At 35.8% G+C, this 23006-nt stretch overlaps 2 protein-coding genes across 3 annotated transcripts; both read left to right on the plus strand.

The window, feature by feature from the left end:
- The first annotated feature begins 1972 nt into the window (after positions 1-1972).
- On the plus strand, positions 1973-5050 carry LOC117907278 (G-type lectin S-receptor-like serine/threonine-protein kinase LECRK1). The gene is made up of 2 exons (XM_034820772.1): positions 1973-4521; positions 5006-5050. The coding sequence occupies exon 1, from the start codon at positions 2242-2244 to the stop codon at positions 4516-4518; it is 2277 nt and encodes a 758-aa protein (XP_034676663.1). The 5' UTR covers positions 1973-2241; the 3' UTR covers positions 4519-4521; positions 5006-5050.
- LOC117907280 (RNA-binding protein 2-like) lies at positions 4958-22827 on the plus strand. Of its 2 annotated transcripts, none has more exons than XM_034820773.1 (8): positions 4958-5063; positions 5193-5266; positions 19631-19764; positions 19866-20151; positions 20273-20334; positions 20433-20514; positions 21123-21274; positions 22240-22827. In XM_034820773.1, the coding sequence occupies exons 2-8, from the start codon at positions 5203-5205 to the stop codon at positions 22243-22245; spliced, it is 786 nt and encodes a 261-aa protein (XP_034676664.1). In that variant the 5' UTR covers positions 4958-5063; positions 5193-5202; the 3' UTR covers positions 22246-22827. The 2 variants fall into 2 exon arrangements, with proteins under 2 accessions (XP_034676664.1, XP_034676665.1); XM_034820774.1 differs by having other exon boundaries at positions 4965-5063; positions 5196-5266.
- Positions 22828-23006: the final 179 nt, after the last annotated feature.

Here is a 23006-nt window from a genome sequence, read left to right on the forward strand (position 1 = left end):
TGAAATAGCGGTCTTGGTCCCGAGCTCCTTTCTCATGCTGCTGAAAATCTTCAGAAATTACACCATCCATAAGGAGAGATAGAGTTTTGGAAACCAAAGACTTGCAACCCAACAATGGCTGGAGGTAAGTATGACATAAGTTACATGTGAATGAATTGTTTATATGCATTATGAATTGCCTACACTTCACACATACAGAAAAGACATGCGATCTTATGCACTCTAGTTATGAGTAAGAGAACACAGTTCACCGACTCTGAGACCCCGCTAGTTCCAAGTCTCTATTTATTCCTTCGGTTGTATCCCTTTCTGGGTATGAGCCACGGGAGGGTTTCTCCACCTTTGTCGGTAATGTCGATGCTGTTGTTGGAGTTTTTTTTTTCCCTCATCCTTAGGTGGTTCCATAGAGTTCTGATCAACAACCTCTTTATTACTCTCTCCTACTCTATCTTTCTCTTCCTTTTCTGGTGTCTTTTTTATCTTCACCATCAACACTGCATCTACATCTGCATCATTGATTTTCTTTATATTACAACAAAGCTTTTATCCATGATGACCCGACTCTAATCTGATCCTTGGCAGCAATTGACTATTTCAAAACAACAAATCGGCGTTTGTACAACTAAGATTCATCGATCAAAACATAGATTGAGAGGAGATCCATACAACTTTTAAAGCAGAAGCTGAAAAAGGTAACAAATATGTCAACCATGGAAGCAAACTCTATTGAAGTGAATAAGTAAAGATGCACTTGATAAAAAGTCATTTTCTAGTCTAGATTTCGGTAAAATGGCACTAAGACCTTCCAGAGAGTATCGGGACACATTGCAGCCGGGGTAAGATGAATTTCGACAATTCTGCTCTAGATTCTTGACGACAGCAGTAGGAGTGGCATTCAGGTAGGATAAAATGTTGAACGCTGTGGGGCAACTGAGGAACGTAATTTGGTGGGATTTCCACAACATGTTAATGCCATCTTCATCCTCATGTCCTTCAATTGCTTTGGCTACTGTAGTTGCTGTTCGGAAGTCTAGGATGAATCATTCGTAGAGCTTGGTGAGACACCACCATTATGTGACGGGGATATGGCTTTTTGCTCGGAAATCCCCACAGATGGCGCCAAATGTTTTGGTATTTTTTTAATGGTCCTTCCTTATGAGCCTTTTAATCTATTTATAGATTTGCTAGTCCTTGACATGTGTATATCCTTGGGAGATGTGTGTGGCAACAAAAAAATATTCTCTCTTCGTAATGAGTATTAGCTCTAACTCTCATTCTCTCACTAATACAGCTCCTTGGTTTCGTGAACCTTTTTCCAATACAATATACTTCTCAGATTTTGAGAGAGGAGGATTCACAACATTTTTTGATGCCCAAATTCAATATGTATGATGAGAGGAGTAGATGTATACGAAGATTTGAGGTCATCTAAATAGTGCTGCAACATCTTGCTGGTGGTGGGTGAGGAAACCAAACGTGGTTCTAGGGCCGAAAAACCAATTAAATAGCAGTCAATGCATGACTCCTATATGCTTAATGAATGAAAACCCCTTGTCATTGAGGCGTTTGCAGTCTTATCCTTTGTTTGTTTTAGATACACAAAAAAATGTTGCTTGATGCTCATCTATCTTCATATGAAATTGAGATGTTATTAACTTTACTCCAAACCAAGACGAAAAGTCCAAATAAAACGAAATGTCTACTAAGGATTGGCACTAACTGCATTTCAAAGGAGTGTTCAAATGGCCCCTTGAAACCTAAAGTAAACAATTTTGGCGTGTTGACTGGTTTGGGTCGTTTATATTAGACATACACGGCAAATCAAAGTCAAGCTAATCAAAAGGCTCATCTTTTCAATGCATTGAATAGGGAAATAACGAGGAAGATATGTACATCTTGGTGTTTTCCTTGCCATTGAGTCAGTCTTCATAACAATATTATCTGATTGTTCCACAAATACGGCCAAAGGATCTGAATAAAACTAGTTCTAAACTCTTCTTTTCCATTTGTTGGACAGTGTGATCAGCCTTCAGTCATTGACGTGGACAAAGTGCTATGCTTCCCAGAAAGTATGTCAATTTCCATTAACTCCATGACCTTTGAGTCTGGAAGACATGAAGACTCCAATTCTGGAAATGCAAGAATTTTCCTTCATGAATTGAGGCTTCTGAATTCTGAGATTATTGTTCTATCTTTAAATGATCAGGGGAACAAAGGCATAGGAAGCACAACTATCTGAACATGGTTGTGATTATTCTGTTTCTTCTCTTCATCTCTGAATTCTCTACAACAACAGGACAACTAGGGAATTCAAGCATTACCCTGGGCTCTTCTCTCTCTCCCACTGGCCCCTCGAATTGGTCTTCACATTCTGGTCAGTTTGCCTTTGGATTCTACCAAAAAGGCAATGGCTACGCTGTTGGCATCTGGTTTAACAGAATTTCACGAAGAACAGTCATATGGACTGCAAATCGGGATGCTGCACCACTCTCCCGAGATGTTCAACTGATTTTCACAAGTGACGGCAAGCTCATCTTGCAACAGAATCAAGGGGAAAGCATAGCCATTGTTGACAGAGATCTTCCGCCTGCTTCCTCAGCTTCCATGCTCGATGATGGCAATTTTGTCCTAAAAAATTCAAGCTCCAGTGTCATATGGCAGAGTTTTGATACTCCAACAGACACCATTTTACCAGGGCAGCCTCTTTTGGCGGGGCAAAAGCTGGTCTCAAGCGTTTCTGAGACTAATCACTCGGCTGGAAAATTTCAACTCATTATGCAGAGCGATGGGAACTTGGTTCAATACCCGATAGATGTTGCAAAACCAGAAACAGCATACTGGAATACTTCCACATTCACTGCTGGAGCGACTGTGAGTCTAAATCTTGATGTCAATGGCAAACTCTACCTGCGGAATGGAACTGGCTTTAATATCATGAATCTGTATGAAGGGAGTCCTTTCTCTACAGGTATCTACCGTTTGACCATAGATGCAGATGGTATATTGCGGTTGTATTCTAGCAGTTCGGATCAGAATGGTGATTGGACAGTGGAGTGGTCACCAACCACAAATAAGTGTGTCCCAAGAGGCTTGTGTGGTCTGAATGGGTACTGTCTTCTTACAAATCAGAACCCTCAATGTGTATGTCTTCCTGGTTTCTATCTCACGAAGCCGGGTCAGAATAACTCCGATTGCGAGAGGAATGTCAGCATGAGCAAGAATGGAGATATAGAGTATAATATCATTGCATTGGAAGATATTACATGGGAAGACGACCCCTATTCTGTTCTCTCCATGGCGAGACAGGCTTGCATAGAGAACTGCTTGAGTGACGGTAACTGCGAAGCCGCACTGTACAAAAACCAGCAGTGCAGAAAACAAACGCTTCCATTAAGATTTGGGAGTCAAGAAGGCGGAGTCACAACCTTATTCAAAGTAGGTAATTTTAGTTCGGTAGGCAAAGAAAGCAGGAAGGAGCTGCGAATAATTGTCATCCTAAGCACAAGCATTTCATTTTTCCTAGCAATCTCCGGTGTTGTTATTTACAGGTACGCATACAAAAGGGTCTCGAATCAGGGAAATGATAGATGGGCGGAAGATGTCGCCCTACGACCATTCAAGTACCATGAGCTTGAAAAAGCAACAAATGGGTTCAGGGATGAAGTGGGGAAAGGAGCTTTTGGAACAGTCTTCAAAGGGGCCATATCAAATGGCAAGACAGTCGCCATCAAGAGACTCGAGAAGATGATGGCAGAAGGCGAATGGGAATTCCAAAATGAGATGAAATCAATTGGGAGAACCCATCACAAGAATCTAGTTCGACTGCTGGGCTACTGCCATGACGGAAGTAATAGGCTTCTTGTCTACGAATACATGACAAATGGATCACTTGCAGATTTCCTCTTCAAGTCCGAAAGAAAGCCAATATGGGAGGAAAGAATTGAAATAGCCCTGAGTGTAGCCAGAGGCATCCTCTATCTGCACGAGGAGTGTGAAACCCAGATCATCCACTGCGACATAAAACCCGAAAACATTCTAATGGACGAGAAAGGGTGCGCAAAAATTGCAGATTTTGGGTTGGCAAAGCTGCTGATGCACAACCAGACCAGGACCTACACAGGAATAAGAGGAACAAGGGGCTATATTGCACCAGAATGGCACAGGAACTTGCCTATAACGGTAAAAGCAGATGTCTACAGCTTCGGGATCATGTTGATGGAAATCATTTGCTGTCGAAGGAGCTTAGAATTGAATCTTTCGGAGAATGAAGTAGTACTTGTAGACTATGTCTACGACTGCTTCGAGGCAAGAGAGCTGGACAAGCTGGTGCGCGATGAAGAGGTGGATGGGATGAAACTTCAACGGATGGTGAAGGTGGGGCTTTGGTGCATTCAGGACGAGCCATCGGTTCGCCCTCTGATGAAGAAGGTGGTGCTTATGATGGAAGGGACAGTAGACATACCAGCTCCTCCTAGAGCTTCCTTTGCTAGTTCCATGTCTAGAGAGGCTCATAGCTAAAATGTAAAAACCTAGATGTACCAATCTCAACGTCTCAGATGTATAAGTTGAGCTTATTTTTCAATTATTTCATCTGTTCCACAATGTCTTACACTAATGTGGTATATAAATGGCCAAAACCTCACCTTATCAATTAAACCACTTCAATGTCTTCAAAATTTGTGACGAAAATTTTCAGACCTTCCGATTTTCACCCACATCACTTTTTCTTTAAAATCACATTGGAAAAATTTAGAAAAAAAAGATTTTTTTTTTTTTTTTTTAAATTTGTTGTATATTTTAAATTGAATATTTTTAAATGTACAATTCGTGTATATTTTTTGGGCTGTAATTATATATGCGTTATTTTAGTAATAAAAGCAACAAATATTATTCATTTTCATTTTCGTAATATTAATATTTTCACGTCAATTTTTTTTAATTGAAAAAAACCCAGTATTAATATTTTTCCCTTCATTTTTGTGTGCCATAAATTTGAAAATCTAAGCAAGCGCAGAGGAGAGGACAGCTAGGGTTTCAGCAAAATCCCAATTCCACCATCGCAGGTACATTCTTCTTTCGGGTTTTCTTTTTTCCCTTTTCATTACAAATCTCAACCATCTCCGTCAACTCAACACCTTCATCCCTGTTATTCTCTTTTTATATTTATTGATTGATTTTGATTGGTCTTACAGAAGACCTGGGATGGCGGATAGGTTCTGGAGTAGGCAATACTTTGGCGTGCCCAAGCGGCCTCGATCAGACTATGGTTTCCCCTCTCCTCATTTTTTTTTTTTTCAGTTTAATTTGTATCACTTGAACCTAGATGATATTTGATTGGAATTATGAACTTCATGCAATTGATTTAGGTTTGTTTGTTTTGATTTGTTTTTGTGTTTATTACATTGCACTCTGTTTGTGATTTTGAATCTACTGTGTTGTATTGGGATTTTCAATTGAATGTTGGACTTGATGCGGTTTCAATTATGGGGAATTTGAAAATGTTACTGTTGTTTTTGAATTGTCGTTGTGGATTTTGAGTCTTTGGATTTAGCTCTTAGTATGTTGGTGTGTAGAGCAATCAAACAGTGGAGTTGGAATTGGGCCCTCCAAGTTCAACCGCTAGCCTGTAATGGCGGGAATTGATATTTATGATGGGTGTAGAGTTCCTATGTTTGGTTTTGAGTCTATGTGTTGGACTTATTGAACTCGATGTGTTTGGTTGGACAAAAATTGTTCTGTTCACATGTCAGCTTTAGAAAATTTTAAAATTTTATCTTATTTGTTGAATTGGTCTTGGGCAATGTATGTATGTGACCTCAACCTAACTCAACCAGCATACAGATTTTCAAAATTATTGGTTGGAAAGATGACCAATGTTTTCCTTTTCAATATATATATATATAGGTACAGATAATCTGTTAAAATGTAAGCCCATACTGATCTTACCATAACTCATGTTATTGTTGCCTTTCTTATTAGTCACATTAACACAGACCATATATTTTATTTTTGCTTAGGTTGGTTGTTGGTTGTAGTTGCACACTGCTGCAACATTTCAAGTCTGACCATAGTGAGCTAGAATTGTTGGTTATTCAATCTTTTTGAATCATTGATTTTATTGCAAACACCAAAAGGGTTATTGATCAATTATTTGGTCATGAAATAATTGATCATGATATATATATACCAAAAGGGTTATTGATCAATTATCTGGTCATGAAGTAATTGATCATGATATATATATACCAAAAGGGTTATTGATCAATTATCTGGTCATGAAGTAATTGATCATGATATATATATATATATATATATATATATATATATATATTTAAATCATCAAATAATTTAGTGTCCATTTAGATACACTTCTTGTTTTTGTTTTTAAAAATAGAAAGTAGTAATAACTTATATATAAAATGTAGAAACTCTTATACAAAAAGTATAGGTTTACCGTTTACCTTATGTCCTTAACAATTACTTTAAAAAATTTTAAAATTTGATGTAGTAAAAATTTGTTAATACTTCAAATTTTTTAAACAATTTTTAAAAGCCGTTACCTTTTTTTAATATAAACTGTTAAGAGTTTTCGTAGTTTATATAGAACTTGCTACCATTTTCTATTTTTACCTATAGCAAATAGGAAGTATATCTAAATGGACACTTAATTATCTGATTATATAAAGTGTTTTTGAATTTTTGTGGAATAAGAAGGAATCAGCTTTATTGAGGTTCAAAATCATGGATTTATGTACACATCTCTGAACTTGAAATTTGGTGCCTTTTGTAATTTAAGATAGGAAAGATGGCAATGATTGTGAGCCTATGACTACAAAGTTCAGCTCAGCTACTATCCATATAAGTATAGATATGCCAATAATGTATTACTTGATTTGGTAAATATAATGATCTAATGTTTCATTTGCATCCTAGAAATTTCTGTTTTATGAAATAATTTCATTTTTATATGGATTAGGGAAAAAATGAATCAAGTTTGTTGGAAATCTTCAAGAGTCTTTATAAACCAAGTGTTAGAAAAATTAGGCTAATCCAATCTAAGGTAATCACCCTAAAGAGAGGAGGGGGGGGGGGTGAATAGGGTGATTGTCTTTTTTCAAATTTAAAAGTATGAATGCAAGAGACAATTATATGAAAATATATAATAAAACAATATAAAAACAATTGCATATAAAGTAAAAGTGTAGGGAAGAGAGAAAATAAACACAAGATTTTTATAGTGGTTTGGCACAACCCGGCCTACATCCACTCTCCTCTAGCTTCAATCCTGAGCTTGAGGTTCCACTAATTTAAGGCTTCCAAACCAAGCCTTCAAGTAATACAATTGGATCATGGTTTCAATTTATCCTTTTGGGCTTTTGGCTCCAAGCACCCTTTACAATCCTTAAGAGATACCCCACTCTTAAACAACCTCTCAAGTGATACCCCACACTTGAGAATCCCTAAGTGATACCTCACACTTAGATTCTTCCTTTCAAAGATATACAAATAATTTAACAAAATCCTAGTACAAAACTTTAGGCTCAAACGATACAAGAAAATTAGGATTGAATGGTGCACTAATGATATGCAACTTTTAGAACAATGGTGCATTCAAAAACACTTTCCCAAGGTTCAAATATATTCAAGAAAGGTTTAGAAAGATTAAGCTCATGAAATAATAAAATTGAAGCTTTTTTATAGAGGAAAAATGTCAAACTAGCCATTAGGGGTTCAACTGGTTGAGTTGGGGATCGACCAGTTGACTAGCCGTTAGCATTTAATGTTTGGCATGTGACCGTTGGACTTCGACCGCCCCTTGACTGGACCTCAACCAATTGAGGTGGGGGTCAACCGGTTCCTCATCCGGTTCAACCGGTTGAGTCGTTTTTGGCTCAACAACCAATTTTTTTAATTTAAAACCTCTTAAACAAGTTTGGAAAACATTTGATGTAAGGTTTTAGTTAAAAATATGAAATCATCCAATTTTAAAGGATTTAAAAATGATAAAACTCTTGGATGATTTTGGTGCATAAGTAAAGAATGTAATGCATGAAGAACTTAGTACATCAACAACCTTACAAAGAGATTTTATGTAGCTTGGGTCTTGAAAAATACTTATCTTTGAGGTCTTCTTCTTCTTCATGATTTTTCTTTAGCTTGATTTGTCTTTGTGATTGCCACTTTGGAAATTGTCTTGCCTAATCACACTTGAAATATAATCATTAGTTTTAAACCTTGTTTTGTTATCATCAAAACCGAGATTAACTAAACCTTGGTTTCATACTAAGATATGGCTATTTTGGATCATATTGCCACATTGGTTTGCGTTTGAACATAGTTTTAAAAGGTGTGCTTTAAGTGCGCCTTGAGCTGCGCCTAGGCTCAAGGCGCAACCACTCCCTAGTTATAGTGCTTCCTAGCCAAGACATGCACCTTATTGAAGATGCGTGCCTTATCGACTTTTATTCTTCCTTTTTAAACACTTTTATCTTTGAAAATTTTAATTGTATATTGAAATTTATATAATTTCATTACTTTTTTTATTGAATGTTTCTTTTAAATGTTTCGAATCTTAAATTTTTTATTGATTGCATTAGATTTTGAATCATATTTTATAAAATTGATATGCATCCTATGTTGCATTTCACTTCACTCAAGTGCACGTCTTGTGCTGCACCCTATGCCGAAGCTATAGGAGACTTTTGTGCCTTAGGCGCACCTTGCACCTTTTAAAACAATGCGTTTGAAATACGACTCCTGCCTGCCTGTCTCAACATTGTTTTCAATTTATCTTGGAGATGGTTGTCCTATGAAAATTGAATATCTCATTTAGATTTACTGTGTTTGAGAGGAGTCCATTGACTTTTTGGTAGTAAATTGATTCTCTGTGGTTTCATTAGCAGTAAAAAACTTTTATGAATTCAAAATGTGGCTATTTTCATTATTTTTTCCTTTTGGTGTCTGTCGCATGTGCAGACAACTCTTCTTAATGTATTATGTGCCCTTTATTAGTTTTCATTAAGTTTTCTTTTCAAAGAGCGTCTTGCTTTGGGCTTGGTTTTCTTTTCTTTTTTTTTTTTTTTTCAATTCTTTTCTACTAAAAGCCAAAGATGCACATTATTTTGCCTCTCTTTTGATGCATGATATCAGTCATCATTACTTTTGTGGGGCAATTATCTAGTTAAATTTCTCACTAAAAGAGATTGACTCACAAAAGCTATAAAATAGCACTTCCCAGGACAGCTCTATTGGCAGGTGCCCCTGCTTGGAAAGAGCAGGCCCAAGGTTCGAGTTCCCACAGAAAATAGATTTTTTTTTTTTTTTTTTTGGGTGGACATGTCCAGTGTGGGTGCTGTTTTTCTCATTTTTCTATTAGATCCCTGATACTATTGGAAAATATAAAGGTAATAAACAGTTGGTTAATATAGGAAAGTTTATTGAATTTACATTTCAATTTTGTATGACTTCCCTGATTTAATAGGAATGCATTCAGGAAATAAACAGTTTCGGTATAGGAGAGTGTATTTAATTTACATCTATTGTCAGTATGAAGCACTAAAAGAGATTAATTCACGAAAGAATCTATAGAATAGCGCTCCCCCAGACAGCTCAACTGGCAGGTGCTTCTGCTTGGGAGTGAGAGCTCCAAAGTTTGAGTTCCCCTCAGGAAATAGATTTTTATTTTATTTTTATTTTTTTCATGTGGGCATATCCAGACTCCAGAATGGTTGCTTTTTCCCTCATTTTTATATTGGGGTCTTTGATATTATTGGAACAGATAAGAAATAAACAGTTGAGTAATGTAGATTTTATTGAATTTTCATTCCAAATTTCTATGACATGTCCCTGATATTATTGGAACGGATAAGAAATAAACAGTTGAGTAATGTAGATTTTATTGAATTTTCATTCCAAATTTCTATGACATGTCCCTGATATTATTGGAATGCATTCGGGAAATAAACAGTTTGGTATAGGAGAGTATATTAAAAAATATAGAGTCTGGATGAAGCACTAAATGTCCAGATGGCTTGATTGTTTAGTTTTTCCATTTATTTATTTAGTTGAAGCTATATTTGGTTTCTGAGAGGAGTCAACAATTTAGTACGCTATAAAGTTTGGCATAATGAATAATTAATATATTAGAACAAAAATCGCTTTAATTATGGTTGGCATTATTACACCAAACAATCAAGTTTAAAATCTCAAATTTTTGATTGGTATTATTATTTTAACTAGATGAAGATTGACAATTGACAATCCACTAGAAGAATTGAATTCAATCCCTTTATGAGTATTCCATTCTCTCTCTCATTTATCATAGAACTCAAACCAACTAAAATTGCACTTGAACTTTCTATTTTACAATGTTATCAAAACTGGATCGGTTATTAAACTAGAAAAGTTATCGGTTTAGGATTCAATGATCAGACTAGCAGTTAAACCACTATCTAACCAGCGGTTACCCGCGGTCTAATCTGTGACGAAATAAATATATAATTTATATATTATTAAAATTAAAAATAAATTTTAAAATTTTAAAATATATATAATTAAATTTTTTAATAATATTTCCTTTTTATATTTGATACGTTAAATTAAATGGTAATGATAAATATAAATGTACTAATATAATAAATTTTATTAAATAAAATATGTATAATTTTTAACTATAAAAACATATTTAAGATGAAAAGAAAACTTTAATATTTAATTTTATCTCTTATCTATTTTATTATTTAAACTTTTAAAAATTATTATATTATTTTCATACTTATCATTGTAAAAATAATTGTGAATGTAAATATTTATATTTGTTAAATAGCCCTAAATGATACAAATTTGAAAAAAAACATCAATAATTTATATATTTTATTTTATTGAAACATTTAATAAGTTCGTTGCATAAACCAGTGGTACAATCACTGTGTTTTTTTTATCCAAGATCCATGGTTCAAGCCCCCAACATGCAGAGAAGTTTCTTTTCCTTATAATATTATAAGCATTCCCACATCGGAAGTCTACAAACTATATTTCCTGTACAAATACCTTGTTTATCGTTGAAGTTACAAACATATTGTTGGGCTGGAGCTGGACAGACATTCAGTTGGCTCTTGCTGGAAGGCACATTGGGCCAGAAATGAGGGGGGTCCATTATGATTTTGGTCAAATTAACCTTGACTGGTTCAAGGGAAACTGGATGGTTAGTCCGGTTCAATGGCCGTACTGTTGTTTTGGATGGTTTAACACCGGTCCAATGAAGGAGCAGTTCAATCCAGTTAACCGGATTGGAGAGGCCGCCAGTTGACATTCCTACCGGTTGAATTGGATGGTTTGGTTCGGTATTTAAAACATTACTATTTTATGCCTATCAGCACTCTTTTGGAACTTTTTACCATAATTGTTGAAGGACTACTTTTGTATCATCAATCCAACTATTGTTTCAATCATATTTGTTAAAGGCTCTTAGGCATGCAAAGGCCCAAGGTGCAATGACTCCCTAGCTAAGGTGCAGTGCCTGCCAAGGTGCGACCTTTGTTGAAGAGGCACCCTTTGTCTATTTTCTTTTTTCTTTTTTTCCCTTCAAACTTACTGCAAAACAACATCGTTTTGGCTCCCTTTTTTTGAACTGAATTGGTGAGGACAAAACAATGTTGTTTTGCTCTCTTTTTTGGGAAATATTGAAGGCAAATATGTTTATGCTTGTGACATTGTGTTGACAGATGTCAATGCTAAATAGTGTTATATTCTTCTCCAATTTGTTAGTTAGTTTATTAGCACCTAAACCCTCTTGAACATCCATTTTGGTTTTTGTTTTTTGTTTTCTTATGCTTCTATTCTTAAATTTTTTACTCTATTGAAATTTTGCATTGTTGCATTACTTTTTGTTGGATGCTTCTTTTAAATGTTTGAAATCTTGATTTTTTTGTTACTTGGATTGGATTTTGGATCATATTTGGTGACACACACACACACACACACACACACACACACACAAGTTTAAACAATATTTTAAAATTGCACATATGCCCTTGGTTGTTATGCAGCTAATGCGTCACTTTGCTCATGTGCACACCTTAGGTTGCAACTTGTGCCTAGGCCCCGAGGGATCTTTGCACCTCAAGAATGCCTTATGCCTATCAGAACTATGGTTTTGACTAGTTGAAGTTGATTGTCAATTGAATATTTGTACATGGTGTCCAAACCTCTTGATTAAGTTTTTTACCCCACTTATTACCTTTGAGTTAACTTGAAATCATTCAAAATGCATTTATAACCTCAAATCCATGTTTGATAGACCTTGGTTGCAAATGTTTGAACCCTAATTTTCGTACTTATTAAGTTGTAATCATAAAAAAAAAATGTCCTAAAACCGTAACTCGGTTTCTTGTTATACATCTAAAGCATGGTCTAACCATTAAAATTTCTTTTAAAGCCTTAAATTTGCATTTGGTAAACCCTCCTTCCAAATGTTTTTGTGTTTGGAAAAGATTCAAAGGGATTTCTATGGGGAGGAGGAACTCTTGATAAAAAGCCTCATGTCGTGAATTGGTCAAAAGTCAATATGTCAAAGAAGAAAGGAGAGGTGGACACTTGTGATCGCTTTGTTTTGAACAAGGCTCTCCTAAGCAAGTGTTGTTAGAGGTTTGTGTTAGAAGTCTTTTTGGAAGCAAGTTATTATAGGGAAGTTTGTGAAAGAAGGAGGATGTTACTCTATGGAGGTGAGGAAGGGGTATGGTGTAGGGCTGTGGAAGGCAACAAGGATAGGGTGAGGAGTGTTCCAAACTAAGATTTCGTTATGTTGTGGGCAATGGAAGGAGGGTAAAGTTTTGGAAGGACACATGATGTGGGGTAACTTCTTTGAGGGTCTCTTTTCCCGTAGTTGTATGCTATAATTACCTTATAGGATGCTTGAGTAGTTGATGCTTGAGAGTAGGCTAACAAAGGTTGGCATTGGACTTTGTGTTTCTCAAAACATTTACACGAGCGGGAGTTGGATGGTGTTGCAATTTTCTTTCTAAGATTGCGAGGAAAATCAATAAGAAGGGATGCTAAAGATGGGGCAATGTGGATAGCCTTGAAGAGAGGCAACTTTTCATTCAAGTCCTATTATTTGGTTTGGATCATGGGAGACCAAAATATTTTTTGGTGGATGTTATCTAGAATTCATGGGTTCCAACAAAACTAAGCTTTTTTTCTTGGGAACGAGTTTGAATTACGGATAATTTAAAGAATGGAGGATGGATTTTGGTGAATAGATGTTTTTGAACACAGAATAGAAGGAAAAATAGTTTATGATTAGGTTTTTTTTTTTAAATTGAAAAATTACAGATAAATAAATAAATAGGCTAAGTTTGCAGCTTTACCATGTAACTGACTACCAAGAAACTAGGAACTAACAAGCACAAGGATCTAATTAGCAGAATACCTAGATATCTTAACTTGATTAGTAATCAGTTTGGATTTATTGGAAACAAATAACAGAAAAACATAGCAACAAACTCTTAATAATTCAACACTCCCCCTCAAGTTGGAGCATAGATATTCACCATGCCTAACTTGCTAACAAGAGTTTCAAACCTAGGCCTGGATAGACTCTAGGTTAAGACATCAGCTATCTGTTGTTTTGTGGTGATGAACGACATGCAAATAACTTTACTTCCAAGTTTTTCTTTGATAAAATGCCTATCAATTTCAACATACTTCATACAATCATGTTGAACATGATTGTTTATAATGCTGATTGCAGTCTTGTTATCACAAAAGAGCTTCATAGGAGGTTCTCAACTCAACTTTGGTTTATCAAAAATTCTCTTCAGCCATAAAATCTCACTTACTCCACTAGCCATAGCCCTAAACTCGGCCTCTACACTACTATGAGCTATAACGCTTTGTTTCTTGCTCCTACATGTAATAAGATTCCCCAAAAGGGAAGTACAATAACCCAATGTGGATCTTCTATCTGTAACTGAACCAGCCCGATCACATCTGTGAAAACCTCCACATTTCTTTGGTTACCTTTTTTGAACAAAAGTCCTCTTCCTGGTGTACTTTTCAGGTATCTTAGAATTTGGTACACAACTTCTAAGTGTTCTAATATGATGAATGCATAAATTGGCTCACAACACTAACTGCAAATCCGACGTCAGGTCTTGTGTGGAAAAGATAAATTAGCTTCCCTACTAGTTGTTGATACCTTCCTACTTCAACAAACACTCCCTCGGTTTGTTCTCCAAGTTTGTGATTTTGCTCCAATTGGAGTATCACTTGGCTTGCACCTGCTCATTCCTGTTTCTTCAAGTGGATCTAAAACACTTTCTTTGTGAAATAAAGATCCCGTTTTTTAGATCTAGCAAATTCCATTCCCAAGAAATACCGTAAAGACCCCAAATCTTTAATTTCAAACTCTGCTGCAAGGCTCCTCTTTAATCTAGCTATCTCAATGTCATTAGTTCCAGTAAGAATGATGTCATCCACATAGATGATCAAAATAGCTGTCTTACTATCTCCAAAATGCTTTATGAACAAGGTATGATCAGTTTGCTAGTGACTGTGGCTTTGATTCTTAACAGACCTTGTAAATCTTTTGAACCGTGCCCTAGGAGATTGCTTTAGGCCATATAGTGACTTCTTTAATTTGCTCACTTTGGTTCCAAAGCTGTCCTCAAATCCTAGTGGAGCATCCATAAAGACCTCTTCTTCTAATTCATCATTAAGGAATACATTCTTGACATTTAACTAATGTAGGGGCCATCTAAGTTTACAACCAACGCTGTATTTAGCTTTGCAATTGGAGCAAAGGTCTCCTGATAATCAATCAATCCCATAAGTTTGTGTAAAACCTTTCGCGACCAACCTAGCTTTATAACATTCCAAGGACCCATTTATACCCCACCGGTGTCTTTCCTTCAAGCAAGTTTACTTTTTCCCATGTGCCATTTTTCTTAAGAGCCTTCATCTCCTTGAAGACAACCTCTCTCGATTCAGGAACATTTAGAGCTTCCTGTATATTTTTAGGTTCATCCATACTAGATAGTTGTGAGATAAAACCTAAAAATATACAGGAAGCTCTAAAATATGAACCTAAAAATATACAATAAGGTGACTGATTTTTATAGGACACATGATTGGAAATTGGATGCTTAGTGCATGTTCTAGTAGCTTTTCTTTGAGCAATGGGAATATTGATAGAGAAATCAGTTTTTGGTTTAGAAGTGACGCAAATCAAGAGAAGTACCTGGACTTGAAGTTTCTATAGCATTCGGATCTGGTCTCAGATTGGACTCTTAGCCTTGTAAAGTTGTAATAGCATCTTTCCCTTGAGTTAGATTTTTCCTTGAGTAGACAATTTCACATCCACCTTTTTTCCTAGTTCCTGGATCATTTTCTGTTCTAGTATGAACTCCACTTATGGGCATTGAAATAGGCTGTCTTACTTCTAAATGTAAAGCATCCAAGTCCATTAAAACATTTGGATTCACTAAAAAAATCAGAATTTAACAATTTTGATTTTTTTATCAGAAACCATGCCAGAAGTTTAAAATTCTGATTTTTTATTAGAAACCATGTCATTCCCCTCCAATTCAAGTAATGAGCCTTCATAACCATTCTCCCAATGAAGAGGAGTATTAAAAAAATTGAGCTTAGAAAAATGTGACTTCCATAGTAACAATACTTTTTTTATTTTTGGATTAAAACAATGGTACCCTTTTTGTGTTGGAGAATATCCAACAAAAACACATTTCAATGCTTGTGGGTCTAACTTACTACAATGATGATTATGCACATGTACAAAAGCAACACAATTGAAAATTTTAAGAGGTAAAGCAGAAATTAGACATGACATTGGAAAACCCTCTTTAAACATTTTATTGGTGTATTAAAATTCAAAGTTCTTGAGGGCATTTTGTTGATCAAATAAGTGGCAATAAGAATAGCTTCTCCCCACAAGTATTTAGGTATTTTAATTGTAAACATTAAAAATCTAGCTACTTCTAAAATATGTTTATTTTTCTTTTCCACCACTCTATTTTGCTGTGAAGTATCAAAACAAGAGCTTTGATGTATAATCTCATTTTCCAAGAAATATGTGCCCAATATTTTGTTGAAATACTCCTTTCCATTGTCAACTTCTAAACGCCTGTATTTTTTCTTGAAACTAAGTTTCTACCATAGTGTAAAACTTTTTAAAAATTTGTTCAACATCTGAATTTTCTTTGAGCAAATAAACCCAACAAACACGTGTATAATTATCAATTAGCATTAAGAACCATTTTTTTTTTTTCTAGAAATTGTTGGAACTTTATATTGACCCAAACATCACTATGAACAAGAGTAAAGGGTTTAGAAGACTTGTAAGGTTGCATAAGGAATGATGCACGATAATGTTTTGGAATTTGACAAATATCACAATGAAAACAAGAGGAATTTTTATTTTTGAATAAATTTGGAAACAAATACTTCAAATATTGAAAGTTAGGGTGGCCTAACCTAAAATGCCATAACATTATTTCATTGCTACTAGATTCAAAAAATGATTTAAGACTAGTTATTTGAGTCTTATGAGTTTGTCCACACAAGTTACTTCCATCTTCAAAGTAGTAGAGTCCATCACTTTCTTTAGCATTGCTAATCGTCCTGCCCAAGTCCATTTCCTAAAATTCACAGTGAGTAAAGAAGAACTACATTTTAAGTCATGAGTGAGATTACAAGAAATATTTGGAACATGAAGGACAAGAGATTTTGAAGTAGCTATTGATCCTTTCCCAACAATTGTTGAAAGAGAACCATAAGCTGTCTTGATTTTTTGATTTCCTACATATGGACTATAGGAGGAAAATGATTTAAAACACCCGATCATATGATCAATTGCGTCTGAATCTATGATCCATGGACAACTAGAAGTAGCAAGTACATTAAATGTAACAACTTAACAGTAGTTGCCTTTTTGGGCCAAAGAACAAGAGGAAGACACATTATTTGAGAATTTGTGGGTTGATAAAGTTTATATAGTTAATCTATTCCTTACTGAAAGAAGACATCGCTGCGGCTCCTCCCAAGCCACTACACTCCTCAGCTACTTGAAACGCCTTTGGATCATGGTTTGTTTGACTGAATGATCTCGGTTTTCAGTTTTGTGTTTTCCATGTAACTCCCAGCATGTTTCTCTAGTGTGTTGAGGCTTATGGCAGTGATCACACTAGATCTTGTCACTTCTTCAATTTTGCTGTGGTTGTCCAGGTTGAGCAGATTGATTGTTTCTTGTTACTAGGGCAGGAACTTCAATTGTAAGCTGACTATTTTCTCCCATTATCATCTTTCTTTAACCCTCTTCTCTCCTTAATTTAGAAAACACATCACTAAGAGATGGTAGTGGTTTTTTGCCAAGAATTCTACCTCTAACCTCATCTAGGTCTTTGTTTAGTCTTGCTAAGGACACATACACTTTGTAATTCTCCATTCTTTTTATATACCTTACACTATCCTTTGTGCAGTCCCATACTTCATTATAGCATAGGTCAAACTCCTGCTATAGTGCTTTCATCTCATTATAATACTCTGTTACCTCTTGATTTTCTTGTTTTGAATGGCACAACTTTGTTTTTAGTTTGAAAATCTGGAATGAGTTTTCCAGGTCTGAATATGTCTCTTGAACGGCTTCCCAGACTTCTTTTGTAATAGGGAGAACCAGATATGTCATACCAATTGCTGGCTCCATGGAATTGACAAGCCATGCAATCATTAACGAGTTCTCAGACCTCCAAGTCTTCAATGTTGGATCATTGTCTGCTAGTTTTGTTGTCTTGCCTATCAGGTGACTGATACACACAAGGCAAGAAATTAACCAGAAAACGCAGAGAAAAAGTAGAGGAATAACTGGTATTTCTCTATTAATGTCTGAAATGAAATATCCAAGCTTTCGAGAGGCTTAGTTCTCTCCCAAATGGGCAAGCCCAATTCTATATCATTCTTTCCATCCCCTCCCCCCAAATCCCACCTCACCTTTTATTCCCTTCACCCCTCTGGTCCTAACAGAAAATCTCAACCAAATACCCAACACCTCCTTTCTAACAGAATTTGCAATCATTCCTTCCACGTCAGCTACTGCTTGCAATTCCAGAATTATTCTTACGCCTAGTGTAGGTGAAGTGCACAGGTGGCCTAACAGTGACATAGCTTTCCCTTGCCATCGATCATAAGCTTGATTGACTGCGCCCATTCTAGGTAATTTTTACCATTCGGTTTGTGAACGATCAATTGAAGAGATGGATTTTCAACTTCATTAAGGGTTACAATAGAAACTGGAGGTGTACCTGTACTAGCAACACTTGTGGATGTTGTAGTCCTTTGCCCAGTCATGGCTGTTCTCGCCATCACGATTTCCCAAAAAACAACCTATGCTCTGATACCATGAATGTAGAATAGGAGGAAAAATAGTTTTTGGTTAGTTTTTTTTTCAACTAGAAAATTACTGATAAATAAATAAATAGGCTAAATCTACAGCTTAACCATGTAATTAAATACCAAGAATCCTGGAATTAACAGGCACAACTTTAGGACCTAAACTAACAAGCACAACTCTAGGACCTAACTATCAGTATACCTAGATAGCTCAACCTGATTAGTAATCAGTTTGGATGTATTGGAAACAAATAACAGAAAAACATAGCAACAAACTCCTAATAATTCAACAATTTTATATGTAAAGGTGAGGAGGAATCTGGTGAGCACAAACTCCTTCATTGTACTAAGGGAAGAATTTTATGGTAGTTTGGTCTTCTCCTTGTTTGGAATTGCATATATGCTACATTCATTAGTTAAAACAACATTACTAAGCTGGCATGGACATTTCGCTGGGAAGAAGAGGAAGAAAGCTTGTAAAGTTGCTCCTTGTGTTTGTCTTGGACTATTTGAGAAGTGAGAAATAGGAGGGTTTTTGATAATGCTGAGTTATTGGATCTAGAGTTCAAATCATCTTTTATGTGTAATTTTTTGGAGTGGGTCAAAGGGGGTTTAAAGGATGGATCCATGTCTATGGTTGATTTTATTCTCTCTTCTTGTTCTTTGCCTTGTAGTGCACTTGTATGTGCCTTGTGTACTTTGTGTGCCTTTTTTTCATGCCTTTTAATATGTTAATTTCTTTCCTATATATAAAAAAAGGGTTTTAAGCCATACTGCTTGTATTTTTTAAAGTTTGTAACTTGGTTTCTTTTCTAGCTATCAAAAATTTGACCTGTCATTTTAAGATATTACATTTATAACTGCTGTGTTTATTACTGTAGCCTAGGTTTGGTATCTCTTTCACTAGTCCTATGCTGTTCTCTTTATTTAAATGGGAATAGAGGTATCCCAACTGTGTTTTACACCATGTTCAATCACACTCCCTATTCTAAATGCCTTTCCTTGCTCAACTGTGTTAGACAATATCAATAAAAAATTTGAAGTATTGAGTTTGCTTCATATACGCGTCTAGTGCAAGACATATTATAAGAAGTGAAACTGAATCCTTCTCACTGTTGAAGACTTTTGGAATTCCTTTCAGCTATTCCTGCTTGGATGACTGCATCACCATGCTAAATAAAATGAAACATAAGTACAAAATTTACTCCTTTATTTTCAACATTTGCAGATCTCCCATATTCTGGATTGCCTTCAGGCAATGAGGTCCATAATTATTTAGTTCAAGGTGATGATTTTGGTGGCCCCCGATCTGTAAAGGACTCAAAGACTGTTGGATTGGCATATGGTCAATATTTCCAGGATGTTTGTGCTCTTAAACCTGAGCCTATGTTCATTTTAATCAGACATGTAACTAATCTACCTATTGGTGTGCTAAAGCATTCATCCTATTGCTTTTGAAGCAGATTCCTTCTTTTACTTCTGGAGCAGCTAGTGATTTTCGTGGGGTTGGGTTAGGAACAGCAACTGGTGAAGCAATATCTGGTCTTTCAATTTCTGGTCCTGCTGTTATGGATCATTTGGAGGCCCTGGATTCTGATCTACCACCAAGTGGTCGAGGCAGGCGTTTTGGTCATCAGCTGGATGCAATTATCAGACCAAGCCGGGAAACGGTTCCTCTACCTCCTGATGCATCCAGCACTCTTTATGTTGAGGGGCTTCCTCCTGACAGCACAAGGAGGGAAGTAGCTCGTATCCTTCAAGATGTTGTAACATTGCCAAGGAATTATTGTGATTCATGTTTTTTTCATCCCATTCTTTCAATCTAAACCCTCCTGCTGCTATTTGTTGACATTCCTTTACCCAATCCTAGATATTTTTCGCCCATTTGTGGGGTATAAAGAAGTAAGACTCGTGAGCAAAGAATCCAAGCATGTAAGTTACTTGTAATAAACATTCCACTTTCCTAGGCCCACTTGGCTAGTCAGTTTTCGTTACATCACTGCGATTCTCTTCTTCATACTGCTTTGCAGCGTGGTAGAGATCCTCTTGTCCTTTGTTTCGTGGATTTTACAAGCCCAGCCTGTGCTGCAACTGCATTGAGTGCTTTGCAAGGTGATCATTTTCCCAATTCATCCTTGATGAATAAATTTTCCGACAGTTTCTGCCACTGGAAGGGAAATCTCTGTCATTGTAGTGTACTGTGTGTGTATACGAAGATGGTAGGGCAATATATATATATATATATATATGTATGTATATGTATATATGAAGATGTATGGTGATCACGATTGTTATTATGCATTCTCTGCTTTATAGGAATGTTCTTTATTATTCTTGATGTTATTTGGCCTTGTATTTATGTAATCATTTTTAAGCTTTTGCTGCCTATTAAAGATGTAGATGAGAACTATTATTTGGGCCAGAGAAACAATTCTCATATTTGCTTGTGTTGTCTGATAAAGAATGCTATTCAAAGGGAGTTGTGATTATAATAACCAATGTTAATCATGATACTCCTAGGAAGCTGTTCTACCTCACCTGTAAGGGGTAGAAAATCTGGAAGGGCAGGGGGTTCAATGCTTACTGATGAGGAAAAAACGGATTAGGGTATCTCTTAAGGGGAACCTACCAAGATGTAGATTTAAATGGTGTTAGGTTGATTCATTTTCTTATGCTACTGGTGCCTAGCAATGTCCTGAATTAATTGTTCAATTCCACAGGTTATAGGATCAACGAACATGATTGTGATTCTGCCCAAATGAGATTGCAGTTTTCTCAGTACCCAGATCCAAGGTCTGGCTCTGGATCCCGTGGGAAGCGCAAAACCAGCTTCAAGAGAGGGCGCCCAAGCAGAATGAAGTCTCATGTACTTGTATGTACTTTTATATATTTTTTCATAGATTGTTCTTTGGCAAATTATAAACATAGCTGTATTGTGCAATCTAGATTGTTCAATCCTGCCCACTCACTATATCTTCTATGATGGCTTTGCTTTAATTTCTTTGGTCAGTTCATACAATATTTAGAGATTAATTTTCTATTTTGAGAAGTTCTTATATGTCCAACCATAAGTGCCAATAATTTTGTTATAAAAATCAAGAAGATTCTACTATTAAAAAACTATCAAATAAAAGAAAAAAATAAAAAAAAAGTTGACCATGATTGATGGACTAGATAGGAGAAGAGAATAAATGAGAGAAGAACACGTACAACGTTGCAGAGAAGGAAGATAGAGAACTTAGCATTTATTTTAATGAGATCCCAACCCTATGAAACTCCAACATTTTTTTTTTGAAGGAATTATTTTTTTTTAAATTCTTCAACTATATCCTTTGAATCCTTTCTCTCAATGAATTTTGTTCAAACCTCTCTTATTCTAAACGCTTTGTAGGCAGGTTTCACCTAGGGAAGTGCAAGTCTTCTTTATTGATATGAATGGATGATTGATGAGATCGGAATCAGATCGATTTTTATTCTTTTTAATTGGATGTCTTGTTGGAAGTCTTCTATTTCCCTCCCTTTTATATATGTATATATATATTTGTTTAAAAAAGGGATTAAAAGTTAAAGAGAAACAAAAGAAAACATCGATTTGTTTTTCAGACAGAAGATACATTAGGTTTCGTGTTGTAAGCTATTGTGGAAGAGGAATCCGGTTTTGCATGGAATTTGCTGAGATTTGGGCTTTGAATTTCCAGATGATCAGGATTTTTTTGTTGAAAGCTGCAGTAGTTTATATTTTTTACTATAATCCTTTTGCAGTTGATGCTGATTTTCATTAAGAGATTTTATATGGCTTAAATAATTGTTTTTTTTTTTGTCCTATTCTTTCTGTAGCGCTGAGGAAGAGGTAGAGAGATGTGAAGGTTGCATCATTTATTTGGTAGTGAATAGAAGACTAATGGATAATAATTGGAAACAGTCTGGGAATTCCAAACCACATGCAATCAGAGCTGTTGATGGAGGATGGCTCGAGTTAAAACACAGAATAGTTTTGGGCTTTACATGATATAGTTTACTTCGTAGGACAAGTTTCCACAGCCATTAGAATGGCTGACCAAGGTTTTGTTGAGCATCACCAATCCATTGTAGTGAACAGGTACTATTAAAATCCTCCTCCTCCTCTGACATGCAACCAAGAAAAAATCAGAACCCTAAACTTACTGGGTGTGTTCGAATCCTTTGCATGAAACTCTATATTTTCTGTTAAAGCCTATGTGAAACCAGTGAAAATGTGACCTTTGCCATTAAGGTTATGATGATACATTCATTGGAATGTAACGTCGATAGCGACGAATTCCGAATTCCGATTCCCAAATGACAACAATGTCTTTGGTGTCGAAGCAGATGTTGACATTTTACAAGCTGTCCCACCTCATTAATCTTCACAGAATGGTGATCCTAACTGCATCTGATTTTTCTTCAGTATTTGGTGGTGGAATTGACGTGCCTATACATCTCCATTAGTCAACTACAGATCGCTACATTTCCTATTACAACTACATGCTACTACTAGAAATATATATATTACACACACACAATGTCTGCCAGCCAGACCCATATAATCTGAGCATCTTATATTTTATGTCTACTATTCTTATAGT

Source organism: Vitis riparia, chromosome 18 (genome assembly GCF_004353265.1).
Source record: "Vitis riparia cultivar Riparia Gloire de Montpellier isolate 1030 chromosome 18, EGFV_Vit.rip_1.0, whole genome shotgun sequence".
Lineage (NCBI taxonomy): Eukaryota > Viridiplantae > Streptophyta > Magnoliopsida > Vitales > Vitaceae > Vitis > Vitis riparia.

Bases quoted from the DNA above. Each gene is read 5' to 3' on its own strand.
- LOC117907278 (XM_034820772.1), top strand. From the start codon at position 2,242: ATGGTTGTGATTATTCTGTTTCTTCTCTTCATCTCTGAATTCTCTACA.
- LOC117907280 (XM_034820773.1), top strand. From the start codon at position 5,203: ATGGCGGATAGGTTCTGGAGTAGGCAATACTTTGGCGTGCCCAAGCGG. The intron at 5,267-19,630 runs GTTTCCCCTCTC...CAACATTTGCAG, and splicing joins GCGGCCTCGATCAGACTATG to ATCTCCCATATTCTGGATTG. The intron at 20,515-21,122 runs GTGATCATTTTC...TCAATTCCACAG, and splicing joins TGCATTGAGTGCTTTGCAAG to GTTATAGGATCAACGAACAT.